At 43.7% G+C, this 12,913-nt stretch overlaps 1 protein-coding gene across 5 annotated transcripts in view; it reads left to right on the top strand.

The window, feature by feature from the left end:
- MYO19 (myosin XIX) overlaps positions 1–12,913 on the top strand; it is a 36,434-nt gene that overhangs the window by 7,642 nt on the left and 15,879 nt on the right. For 4 of the 5 annotated variants that reach the window (XM_055316954.1, XM_055316945.1, XM_055316968.1 and 1 more), the window contains exons 6-11: positions 740–853; positions 9,615–9,747; positions 10,436–10,505; positions 11,036–11,138; positions 11,789–11,885; positions 12,027–12,103. In XM_055316954.1, coding sequence (XP_055172929.1) covers positions 740–853; positions 9,615–9,747; positions 10,436–10,505; positions 11,036–11,138; positions 11,789–11,885; positions 12,027–12,103 — 594 coding nt within the window. The remainder of the gene's footprint in view (positions 1–739; positions 854–9,614; positions 9,748–10,435; positions 10,506–11,035; positions 11,139–11,788; positions 11,886–12,026; positions 12,104–12,913) is intronic. The other variant, XM_055316960.1, reaches the window with a different exon arrangement.

The following is a 12,913-nucleotide window of genomic DNA, read 5'->3' as shown; positions in this document are numbered from 1 at the left end:
ATGGCTCTGATACTATCCACAACAGTATGTTCTCTCTTCAAGAAGCGGTGGGTAGGTGATCATTGCTAGGTAGGCAGTGCTGGGCTGACCCTTTAGAAGCTCATGCATGGTTAAGTGTCCGAGTCTTCCCTGAGAGCCCATATCTCACTGACTGACAGCCTCTCCGAAGGCAAAAACCATGTCATGATTCCCTGTTTCCCCAGTGCCCAGTTTAATGCCCAGCACATTGAGGATAATTAATATTTGTTGATGGAAAGGAGAACAGTAGCCTTAGAATTCAAATCATGTGGTCACATTTACCTGCTGAGTAGACTGGGGAAGGTAATTTAACCCCTCCAAACCTCAAATACCTCATGTATAAAATAGGATTAGCTATCTAAGTAATGCACAGATTTTTTTAGCCAGTAGCTTGTAGGAATGTTCTTTGCATGCTGCAAAGTACAGTAATGTAAAATAATAAGTAGAATAAGACTATTAAGGTAAGATAAAATGGGAGGATAAAGTGTTAAGGTCATAGACTGGTCAAGGCCAGCGCTGCTTCTATCCTGAGAGAAGATGAGTGGATATAGCCATCATAGGGGTCCCACAGTTGGGTCTAACAGTTATATCCAGGAGATTTTGCTAGAGGAAGTTTCCTGGCACTGCTGTTGGCAGCCTCCCCATCTCAGCCATCATTGGATTAACTACTCCTTGGAGACAAGCATTCCCTCACATGACCTTTCACCCCTTGATATTTTAGAAATTGAAGCCCCACATCTTCATGGTGGGTGAACAGACGTACAGGAATGTCAAGAGCCTGATTGAGCCAGTCAACCAGTCTATCATCGTCAGCGGAGAGAGTGGTGCTGGAAAGGTAGGAGGGCCTCTTTCCCACCATGTCAACTTCGTGACTGGTGGGATGGGCAGAGAAGAAGGAGGTCATTCTTGTGGACTTGTTTGCTGCCTAGTCATTTCCAGATAGTCTGGCTCAAACAGGAAGTCAGTGTGTGGTGGTGAGCAAGCACTGGTCAGGAAATCAAGAGATAGACAGGGTTCTAGTCCAGGCTCTTCCAAGTAAACCTGGGTTAAGTAATTTTTCTCTCAGCCTTCATTTTCTCCTCAGAGGTCTCAGCTCTGACACCATTGGAAACAAAAGTCAGCTATTGGGGATTCCAAAATATGGTTAAGAGCACATCATAAAGGTATTTAGGCTCTGCAAACATGAGTTCTTTCGTTTGTAAGATGACAAGGACAGGAGGCCCAACATGTAAGTCATGGGACACCTATAAGAGTTAAATAAACCAGTGCACATAGGCGCTTGGTGGCATGCTTGGCACATGGCAGCACTACTCTAGAAGTAACTGGGGTTACTTGTGGGAAAGGATTTATTGGAGTAGCCTACCTATATTCTCTGGGTTGCCCTTGATGGCAAGGACAGGGCATTGGGCCAGAAGCATTTGATGTGGTCATGTGGCCCCCTAGGTGCCAGAACCACAACAGATGAGACAGAATGTTGCATAAGGATGGTCAGAGGAGGCTACCAGGCCAGTCCTCACCACCTTCCTGCCAAGACTCACTGAGTCACCCCACCCTTTCCACAATGCTTTTACTTTCACAAGGGATTCTTCAGACCATGAACTGCCTTTGCCTATACTTACATATGAGAGAATTGCTGAGCACTGAGTACCTGCCAGCTTCTAGGCTATGGGCTAGCTACTAAAGAGTGGCAGGGGGAGGAACAGAGATGAAAAATGCAGCATAAGGCTTGCAGGGGGCTCTTAGTCCACTGGGAAAGACAGACAAGGACACAGGTGAAGAGTGTAAGGCTGTAGGGATGACACCTTGGACTTGGGTGTAGAGAGGATCTTCAAGAACTCTTTCAAAGTGACCAGTGCAATAGCTAACACCCAGCTATTGGTGGATTGTCCATTGTCCTCCAGAGGAAGCCCATTGTCCTCCAGAATTGCTCTGGGGAGCTGAAACTAGACCTGGCTTGAAGTCTATGCATCTGGAGCTCAATAACCCTTTTTTGAGCAGCTACTATGTTCTTTTGCTAGGTCTGTATGTTTTTTTAATTTATTTTTAATAAGTGGTAGCATAATTAACATAGTTCAAAAACAATACTGAATGGCTTTCAAAGAAAAACAATGACAGCCCAACCCCTATCTATCAAGACTATTCCTTCTCTACAGAGGCAACTACTTAACATATCTTCTAGCAGTTTATTTGGGTGTTTGTATCCGTATTTCTAAACAACATCCTTATATTGTTATTAATTTTTCAGTTTTTGACCTTATTCGTTCATTTCCTACTATGTTAAGGATTTAGCCCTCTTTCTCTACCCCCAAATACCTATATAATTGTATCACGATTTCTTTTCTTTTCTTTTTTTAAGATTTTATTTGTATTCATGAGAGACACAGAGAGAGAGAGAGGCAGAGACACACAGGCAGAGGGAGAAGCAGGCTCCACGCAGGGAGCCCAATGCAGGACTCGGTCCTGGGACTCTAGGATCATGCCCTGGGCCGAAGGCAGACACTAAACCTCTGAGCCATCCAGGAATCCCCACGATCTCTAATTAATATGCAGTATTACAGCCATGTATATATTGTTCAGAGCAGTATATTGTATACAGAGCAATATACTGTCCTTATATAATTTTTACTTTCCCTCTACTTAATAATTACCCTGTTTTTTCACTTGTTTTAGTTTCTGTATACCTATTACTTATTATAAACTTGTCGCCAAAGCTGGATAACACCTATCCACTGGCAAGTATCTCAGGTCCTTTTTTTTCTTTTGTGATGTTCTTCCCAGAGCTCCCACATCTCTGTCTCCCACCTAAACTGGTAGCTGCCAAGGGCTGTTGCCACACAGTTATTACCTGAGAGCTTCTCTGCCTCACTCTGGGGATCCCCTCATTGCCCTCTGTCCTAAGACAAACTCTCTCTTCCCCACTCCCTCATCTCCTGGTGTTGGTCCCCATGGTTTCAACTTCTTAACTGCCTTGTTTTTATGGTGCACATTCTTTAGTAACTTTCTGAAAAAGGTACATAGAGGGCAGATTTTTTAGTAGTTGTGCACCTGAAAATATTTATTTTGCCTCAAATTTTATATGTTGGCTGGATTTTATAATTCCAGGTTGGAAATCATTTTCTTTCCAAATTTATAAGATTTTTTTTTCTTCTATATTTTTTGAGTTAATGTTATGATAGTCCCAGTCCATAATGGTGATTTGTTTTTCTTTCTAAAAGCTTTTACAGGGGATCCCTGGGTGGCACAGCGGTTTGGCGCCTGCCTTTGGCCCAGGGCGCGATCCTGGAGACCCGGGATCGAATCCCACATCGGGCTCCCGGTGCATGGAGCCTGCTTCTCCCTCTGCCTGTGTCTCTGCCTCTCTCTCTCTCTCTCTCTCTCTCTCTCTCTCTGTGACTATCATAAATAAATAAAAAATTTAAAAAAAAAAGCTTTAAAAAAAAAAAAAAAGCTTTTACAGACTTCGTTTTTATCCATGGGTATTAAAACTCACAATGCTGTGTCTTGGCATGGTTGTTTTGGGTTTTTTTTCACTTGCTGTGCTGGATATTTTGTGGGGTTCTTTTTAACCCGAAACTCATGTTCTTTTGTTTGGGGTAAATTTGTTTGTATTATAGCTAATAATTTAATAATCTCCTCCCCCTCTTTTATCTTTCTAGAAGTTAGTGTTATTAGTAGGAAGTTTGTTTAATTGTCTATATTCTTATTTTTGTCACTTATTCTTCCATCTCTTAACATTTTGTTTGACCTTCTGGCAGATATTCTCTACCTTCCAATTTTTTTGAATTTTGAATTTTTGTTAGAAAGGTTAATTCTAAGAGTTCTCTCTTGTTCTTTGAATATTATTCCCCACCACCTCCCTCCATCCTGGTCTGATTTCATAGTCAGTATCTTATTTTTGAGAATACTTCATAATTTTTATTTATCTTCTTCTCCTTGCATTGACTCTGTTTTCTTCTAATTCCTTTTCCTTCATTTATTGTGATATTTGTCAGTCTTGTAAAAGAGGTTTATTATAGTTGATGATCACTAAGTTTCTATTCATATTTAATGCCTCATTAAGCAACTGATTAGAATCTTTGTTTATGGATAGGATTGTCAACCAAGGATCCTTACTAGAAGTAGGTTTTTAAACTTGTGGGACCCTGAATGCTCATATCTTTTCTCACGAGCTTATCAGTATCTCCAGAGAAGATTCTTTAGCAGAGATATGGAAACTATAAAGAATTAAATGACAATGATAAGAATTAAAAATATAACAAATAATTCCTCATCCTTATCAACAGACCAGACATGCAGATAAATACATCAGTGAATTTTGACAGTAAATCAATAGAAATAATTCAAATTGAGAAACAAAGGGCAGCCCTGATGGCCCAGCGGTTTAGCACAGCCTTCAGCCCAGGGCCTGATCCTAGAGACCCGGGATCGAGCCCCACGTCAGGTTCCCTGCACGAAGCCTGCTTCTCCCTCTGCCTGTATCTCTGCCTCTCTCTCTCTCTGTGTGTCTGTCATGTCATGAATAAATAAATAAAATCTTTAAGAAAAAAAAGAAGAGGGATCCCTGGGTGGCGCAGCGGTTTGGCGCCTGCCTTTGGCCCAGGGCGTGATCCTGGAGACCCAGGATCGAATCCCATGTCGGGCTCCCGGTGCATGGAGCCTGCTTCTCCCTCTGCCTGTGTCTCTGCCTCTCTCTCTCTCTCTCTCTCTCTCTCTCTCTGACTATCATAAATAAATAAAAATTAAAAAAAAAGAAAAAAAAGAAGAGAAACAAAGAGAAAAGCACATCTGAGAGCTATTGTACAATATCACATGGTCTACCATATTTGTTATTGCTATACTAGGAGAAAGAGAACACGTGGATCAGAGGTGTTATCTTACACAATGAACAAAAGATGGCAAGCACAGATCCAAGAAGTTCAGGAAATAATAAGCAAATAAATACTAAGAAACATACCTAGGCACATTATAGTCAAATTGCTGAAAACCAAACAGAAAACTTTTGTGGGAACCAGAAAAACAAAGAAATATTACAAAAAGAGAAACAAAGATAAGAGTGGCAACAGGCGGGAACCCTGGGTGGCACAGCAGTTTAGCGCCTGCCTTTGGCCCAGGGCGCGATCCTGGAAACCTGGGATCGAATCTCACGTCAGGCTCCCGGTGGTGCATGGAGCCTACTTCTCCCTTTGCCTGTGTCTCTGCCTCTCTCTCTCTCTCTCTCTGTGACTATCATAAATACATTAAAAAAAAAAAAGAGTGGCAACAGGCATCTGTCAAAAACTGCAAGCCCAGGGTTATGCAGTCAATTGATCATCCAACTTTTAGTTTCAGCTCAGGTCATGATCTCAGGGTCATGGGATCAGGCCCTGCATCGGGCTCCATGCTCAGCACAGAATCTGCTTCAGATTCTCTCTCTCCCGTGCACCTCCTGCTCATTCTCTCTCTCTCTCTCTCTCTCTCTCAAAAAATAAATCTTTATTTTTTTTTATTTTTTTAAAGATTTATTTATTTATTTATTTATTTATTTATTTATTTATTTATTTATGATAGAGAGAGAGAGAGAGAGAGAGAGAGAGAGAGAGAGAGAGGCAGAGACACAGGAGGAGGGAGAAGCAGGCTCCATGCCGGGAGCCTGACATGGGACTCGATCCCGGGACTCCAGTATCGCGCCCTGGGCCAAAGGCAGGCGCCAAACCGCTGAGCCACCCAGGGATCCCTAAATAAATCTTTAAAACAAAAACAAAACAAAAACTGCAAGCCCAAAGTAATAGCAACATCTTTAAAGTGCTGAAAGAAAATATCTGTTGGGACACCTGGCTGGTTCAATCGGTAGGGCATGTAACTCGATCTCAAGGGTTGTGACTTTGAGCTCCACTTTGGTCATAAAGTTTACTTAATTTAAAAAGTTTTTTTTTTAAGATTTTATTTATCCATGAGAGAGAGAGAGAGAGAGAGAGAGAGAGAGAGAGAAGAGAGAGGCAGAGATATAGGCAGAGGGAGAAGCAAGCTCCACGCAGGGAGCCCGATGCGGGACTCGATCCCGGGATCACGCCCTGAGCTGAAGACAGACACTCAACCACTGAGCTACCCAGGCATCCTTGTTTGTTTTTTTAAAGAAAGTTTCTATCAATCTAGAATTCAGTTACCAGCAAAAATGTCAAATATCTTTATAAAAATGAAAACAAGGGATGCCTGGTTGGCTTAGTCAGAGCATACAGCTCTTGATCTCATGGTTGTTAGTTCAAGCCCCACATTGGACATGGAGATTATTTCACTTTAAAGTAAAACTTTCGGGCAAAAGTTGAAGGAATTCTTTGCTAACAGACCTATACTACAGGAAACATTAAAGGAAGTTCTTTAGACCAAAGGAATATGAAACTAGGTGAATATTTGGATTGATACAAAGGAGTAAAGAGCATTGGGATGTGATATCTTATTTTTAATCTTTTTTTTTTTTAATCTCTAAAAGATCATTCACTTCAGGGGGACTGGGTGGCTCAGTTGGTTGGGAATCTGACTTTTGATTTCAGCTCAGGTCATAATCTCATGGTTGTGAGATTGAGCCCCATGTCTGGCTCCACACTGGAATAGAGCCTTCTTAAGAGTCTCTCTCTGCCCCACCCCCAACTTTCTCTCACTATCTTTAAAAAAAAAATCTTTAAGATAATTCACTCTAAAGCAAAAGATAGTAACAATTTACTGTGGAGATACAATCATAAAAGTACTAAACTCAGCGGTAAAAGAAGAAAAAAGCAAAGATCACGTGAAACAAATCACAAAGAAATAAGATAGTTGGGACGCCTGGGTGGCTCAGGAGTTGAGCACCTGCCTTTGGCTCAGGGCATGGTTGCTGTGTCTCTCATGAATAAATAAATAAAATCTTTAAAAAGAAATAAGATAGTAGACTTAAACCTAGCCATAGTGATTATTACATTAAATGACAATAGACTCAACACTCCAATTAAAAGACAAAGAATGTCAGATTGGATTTCTTTTTTTTTTTTTTTAAGATTTTATTTATTTATTCATGAGAGAGAGAGGCAGAGACCTAGGCAGAGGGAGAAGCAGGCTTCCTGTGGGGAGCCCAATACAGGACTCTGTCCCATGACCCCAGGATCATGACCACAGCCAAAGGCAGAGACACTCAACCACTGAGCCACCTAGGCGTCCCTTGGATTACTTTTTTTTTTTTTTTGGATTTCTTTTTTTTAAAGGCAAGACTCAAGTTGTAAGTCTTCAAGAAACCCACTATAATTATATGGTAGGTTCATAGTAAAAGAATGGGAAGAGATAGATTCCAACACTCATCAAAGGAAAGCTGAAGCAGTTATATTGGTATGGAACAAAGAACATTTTAGGGGTAGGTGCCTGGCTTAGTCGGAAAGAACATGTGACTCTTGATCTTGGGGTTATGAGTTCAAGCCCCATGTTAGCTGTAGAAATTACTGAAAAAAAAATAACACTTTAAAAAAAGAATATAATACTAAATGTGTACGATTTCAAAATAACCTGAAGCAAAAATTGGGATTGAAAGAATTTGATAAAATCAAAATTATAGTTTGAGATTTCAGCATTTTTTTCAAATACATGTGATCCACTCACCAACAGACCACATTCTGAGCCATTAAAACAAATCTCAATTTGAAAAGATTAAAATCATGCAAACTGTGTTCTCTATCCTGAGTAGAACTGAGCTAAAAATAATAAAGATACCTGGAAAATATCCAAAACATTTGGAAATTAACACTCTTCTAAATAGCTTATGGGCAAAGATAAACAAAGAATGTTAGAAAATACTGTGAACTAAATGAAAAGGAAAATAGGACATATCAAAATCTTTAGAAACAATAGCAGTGCTTAGAGGGAAATTTGTAGCATTAAATGCTTAATTAGGAAAGAATAAAGAACTCTAATGATCTGAACTTCCACTTTAAACAAGTAGGAGAAAAAAGAATAAACCCAAAATAAGGAGATAAAAGAAACCAATATTGCACTGTATGTTAACTACCTAAAATTTAAATTAAAAGGAAATAGAGGGGATCCCTGGGTGGCGCAGTGGTTTGGCGCCTGCCTTTGGCCCAGGGCGCGATCCTGGAGACCCGGGATCGAGTCCCACGTCGGGCTCCCGGTGCATGGAGCCTGCTTCTCCCTCTGCCTGTGTCTCTGCCTCTCTCTCTCTCTATCTCTGTGTGACTATCATAAATAAATAAGAAATTTAAAAAATATAATAAAAAAAATAAAAGGAAATAGATGTGATGTGTATATATGCAATGGAATATTACTCAGCCATCAAGAAGAATGAAATCTTAGCCATTTGCAATGACAAGGAAGGAGCTGGAGTATATTGTGCTAAGCAAAATAAGTCAATCAGAGAAAGACAAACACCATGTCATTTCACCCATGTGGAATTTAAGGAACAAAACAGAACATATGGGAGAGGTGTGGGAAGAGAGGGAAACAGACTATAAGAGACTCTTGAAGGTAGAGAAAAAACAGGGTTGATGGAGGGAGGTGGGGGGACACTTGTTATGATGAGCACTGGGTATTGTAAGTAAATGAATTCTACTGAAACCAGTAGAATTCTACCCCTGAAACCAACATTGAACTGTCACCTGATAAGTATTTAAATTAAAAATAAAAATAAAAAAAGGAAATAAAGTGAAAAATCAATAAAATAGGAAACAAAAATAGCATAATAAATGAAGTCAAAGGCCATTTCTTTTTTTTTTTTTTAAGATTTTTATTTATTTATTCATGAGAGACACAGAGAGAGAGACACACACAGGCAGAGGGAAAAACAGGCTCCATGCAGGAGCCTGACGTGGGTCTCGATCCTGGGTCTCCAGGATCGCACCCTGGACTGCAGGCGGCGCTAAACCGCTGCGCCACCAGGGCTGCCCTCAAAGCCATTTCTTTAAAAAGATTAATAAAATTGATAACATCCTAGTCAAACTTTAAAAAATGAAAAATTCACGAGTTACCAATATTAGGAATCAAATAATTAGGTATTAGGGGATCCCTGGGTGGCTCCCTTATTAGCTCAGTGTCTGCCACAGAGTAGTCATTATTTCCTGTGAGCCCTCAGAGACACTGAGTAGCCTGCCCAGGTCAAGATGGGTTGTCTCTTTTCTATCCCAGCTTCCTTCGTTTTTTTAAAGGTGTCCTCTGGAACTAGGAGCAGCAAAAGTGAGCAAACCCCCCATACTCCATTTCACAGATGGGGGAAGTGCCTTGTCCAAGGACACAGTTGAAAACATTCCCCCATGTGGGCAGCAGCGTGCCTGGTGAAGAAGAGGGGTCTAGTGGGTACCATATCCTGAGGTGTGGTGGGAGAAAACGGGACACTGCACCCACACGGCTGTTTCTTTCTTTTTTTTTTTAATTTTTATTTATTTATGATAGTCACAGAGAGAGAGAGAGAGAGAGAGGCAGAGACACAGGCAGAGGGAGAAACAGGCTCCATGCACTGGGAGCCTGACGTGGGATTCGATCCCGGGTCTCCAGGATCGCGCCCTGGGCCAAAGGGCAGGCACTAAACCGCTGCGCCACCCAGGGATCCCTTTTTTTTTTTTTTTTTCACACGGCTGTTTCTGCTGCAGACATGGACGTCCCGCTGCCTGATGAAGTTCTACGCTGTGGTGGCTGCCTCACCCACATCCTGGGAGAGCCACAAGATCGCAGAGAGGATCGAGCAGCGAATCTTAAACTCCAACCCTGTCATGGAAGCTTTTGGTGAGCTCAGTGTTCTCTGCACAGTACCTCAATTCTATTTCCTCAGACCTCCCAGGGAGAGGGGTAGTCCTTTGAGTCCATCTCTGGGAGCTGGAGGATGAGACCTTCTCACTCACTACCTTGGACCCTCAACCTCCTCCCAGGTCCCCTTGGCCTCCTTCTATTAGAGTCATCCACTTCTCTAGCCTAGGCAGATGTAATGGTGTGCTGGAGAGGACCTCGTGGCTCACCGAGTTCAAATCCTGTTCTTATATATGGTTTTCTAATGGTTCAGAGAAGAGGGGAACTTGGCTAAGAATACTCATCAGCTAGCGTCTATGTGGGACTCCAGCCTAGATGTGTCAGGCGGGGCCCACAGCTGCCCAGATGCATGCTGGAGATAGGTCTGTTGTACCTAGATGTTGTCTCACTCAGTGACAGCTGGTTGGTTTTGGTCCTTTCTCTTCAAAGAAGACATTCCCTGACAACCTAGACTTGCTTATTCCATTCATTGCCAAAAAGTTCTAACTCTCCTGAAACACGTTTGCTGAAGCCCAGGTGCCCATTCCCTAGTCCTGCCCTTTGTGACATGGAAACTCACAGAGGGGCCATTCAGTGACTTGATAGAGACATGCCCCCCCCCCACATTGGTCCATGAGGACCCTGTCAATATGGGGGAGCGCTATAAACATAGGTATGTGATCTGTAGGGAATGCGTGCACACTGAGGAATAACAACAGCAGTCGCTTTGGGAAGTTCATCCAGCTCCAGCTGAACAGGTAATGACTACTGCCCCTCTGGCTGATGGGAGGATGGGATGGGGAGTCTGAAAGTGGCCAGGGCAGTTTCTAGCCTGGGCTACACCTATGGCAGAACCCTTCTCCTCTTGGCATGTGATGTTTGTGGGATAAATGAACCCGAGGGTGATTTTTGAACCTGGAGAATTCTAGCAACTCCCAGCCTTAGGGACACTGAGGCAGTGTGCTTGTCATGGCCTGTGAGTTCCTCCTGGCTTCTACCCTTGCTCAGGGACTTTTAGTTAAACTACCACCTCTCTGGGCTATACCCCTGAGCTTGAACCTGGGGCTTCTGTTCTGCCTTGAGATGGGACAAAATGATAAATAGAGGGGTTGGCCCTGTCCACTGGAGCTGGTCACAGGGGAATGTTCCAGACCACCCAAGGACCTGCTGAGTGGTCCCTAGTCCTCAAGACCCACTTTGGCTAAGTGGAAGAGCTTTGGGGGGAGTGGCACGGTTGCATTCTGGCAGACAGTAAGTACTTACTAAATGGCTATCTGCTTGTGCTCAGGGCCCAGCAGATGACTGGAGCTGCAGTCCAGACGTACCTCCTAGAGAAAACTCGAGTGGCCTGCCAGGCCTCCAGTGAGAGGAACTTCCACATCTTCTACCAGGTTTGTGTCAAGCTGGGCCCCCAGCTGCCCAGATTTAGGGTGGAGATGGGTCTGAGCTTCCAAACCCACCTCTCCAGCTCCACCATGTTCCAGGCCTGCCTTGTCACTTGGCTTTTGGTGATGCCGCCACATACTCCTACAGACTGTATGCAACACTTCTTCCTCATGCTGGACCTTGGCTCCCAGGATGGTTTTGACATGAAGATGCATTTGCTTTCACTATCAGACCAAAAAGTCTTTAAGACTGGGACTGTGTCACCCTCCTTAGACTGAGGACTCTTAGAATGGCAACTATCTCCAACAGAATGAAGGCTTTGCTAGAGCTGTGTCTGATGTGTTTCCCATCAGACTTTGGGTTATACATAAATAGTATGTCTACCTTCTCAGATGGGACCTTGGGGCTCCTCAAACAGGAGTCATGCTTTCTTCATCAGACCATAGGCCTCCTCAACAGGTTTTTTTTGCATCAGGTTGGAGACATTCAGAACTGTTGCTGTGGCTTTTGCCCCTGGGCCTGCCCTGGGCTCTGTTCAGGGACCTCTCAGCCTTGTGATGTCAAAGCATTTCTCCTCTCATGGCAACCCCAGGCTTATGCAGGCCTGGGCTTCCTTACACCATCACTTCAGCCACCCGCCCACCCCTCCCCACAGATCTGTAAAGGAGCCAGCACGGACGAGAGGCTCCAGTGGCACCTCCCCGAGGGAGCAGCCTTCTCTTGGCTGCCCAACCCAGAGAGGACCTTGGAAGGTAGGGGGAGCCTTGTCCAGCACCCTGGGCTGGCCCATCAGTACCCACTTACCCTCTACACAGGGCCTGCCTTCATCACCCCTCGATGCCCCTGCTGACCTCTGGTCCTGACACTGGGCTGTGACTTGGATTCCTTTTCAGAGGATTGTTTCGAGGTGACCAGAGAGGCCATGCTTCATTTGGGCATCGACAACCCCACTCAGAACAACATCTTTCAGGTTAGAAGAAAAGACACACCTCTTCTGTTTATTTGGCAGAGGTGACAAATGGGCAGCCACTTTCATAGTTCCCTTTTCTGAACTCTGTAGATCTAGGACTTTAATCCCCACTGTCTAATCTCTAAGGAGTCAACTGCCCCCTGTGCCTCTGAGCCTGGACAGGGCATCACGGCAGACAGGGCATAGAGGACAGTGATTGAGTATACAGTGCTGTGGTACAAAACCTCACACAGTGTGGGGGGCAGGGGGCAAGTGCCCAAGTCAGTTATTAATGCAGTGATCAGATTAGAGAAGCAATGCTATCACAGGTTTGTCTAGTGTATTCAGATTTTGAAATCATGTTCATACCTCTTAGTCCATTTGGTTTTTTAGTCCTGAATGTATGGAGATTTTTCCCATTCTTATACTTTAGAAAACTAGGAGGTTAAGTGACCTCAAGGTCAGACATCACTAAGTGACAGTTTGTACCAAATGTAGTAATTCCGACTTCGAACTTTTCCCTCCTCTTGGGTAGAATGCTGACCCAGGTGAGCTGGGCCCCTCTTATCCCACTGGTGGCCTCCCTTCTCCCTTCTGTCTTTGCTGACAGGGCTGACTACCTCCCTACCCCATCACCTCCTTACCCACCAGAGCACCAGGAGGGGATATAGAGGATAGGCTGGCAGCAGACACAGGGAAGCCTCTGCAGGAAGATGGCTGTGCTGTGGAAAGTGACCTCTACCTCTAGATGGGGGCTGCCCAGGCATGGAGGGGATCATGTCCAGTAGAGGCATCATTAGGTCAGAGCTTGGCCAGAGGGATAGCGCATGG

Source organism: Nyctereutes procyonoides, unplaced genomic scaffold, assembly GCF_905146905.1.
Source record: "Nyctereutes procyonoides isolate TBG_1078 unplaced genomic scaffold, NYPRO_anot_genome, whole genome shotgun sequence".
Lineage (NCBI taxonomy): Eukaryota > Metazoa > Chordata > Mammalia > Carnivora > Canidae > Nyctereutes > Nyctereutes procyonoides.
This window is presented reverse-complemented; position numbering and strand designations above follow the sequence as displayed.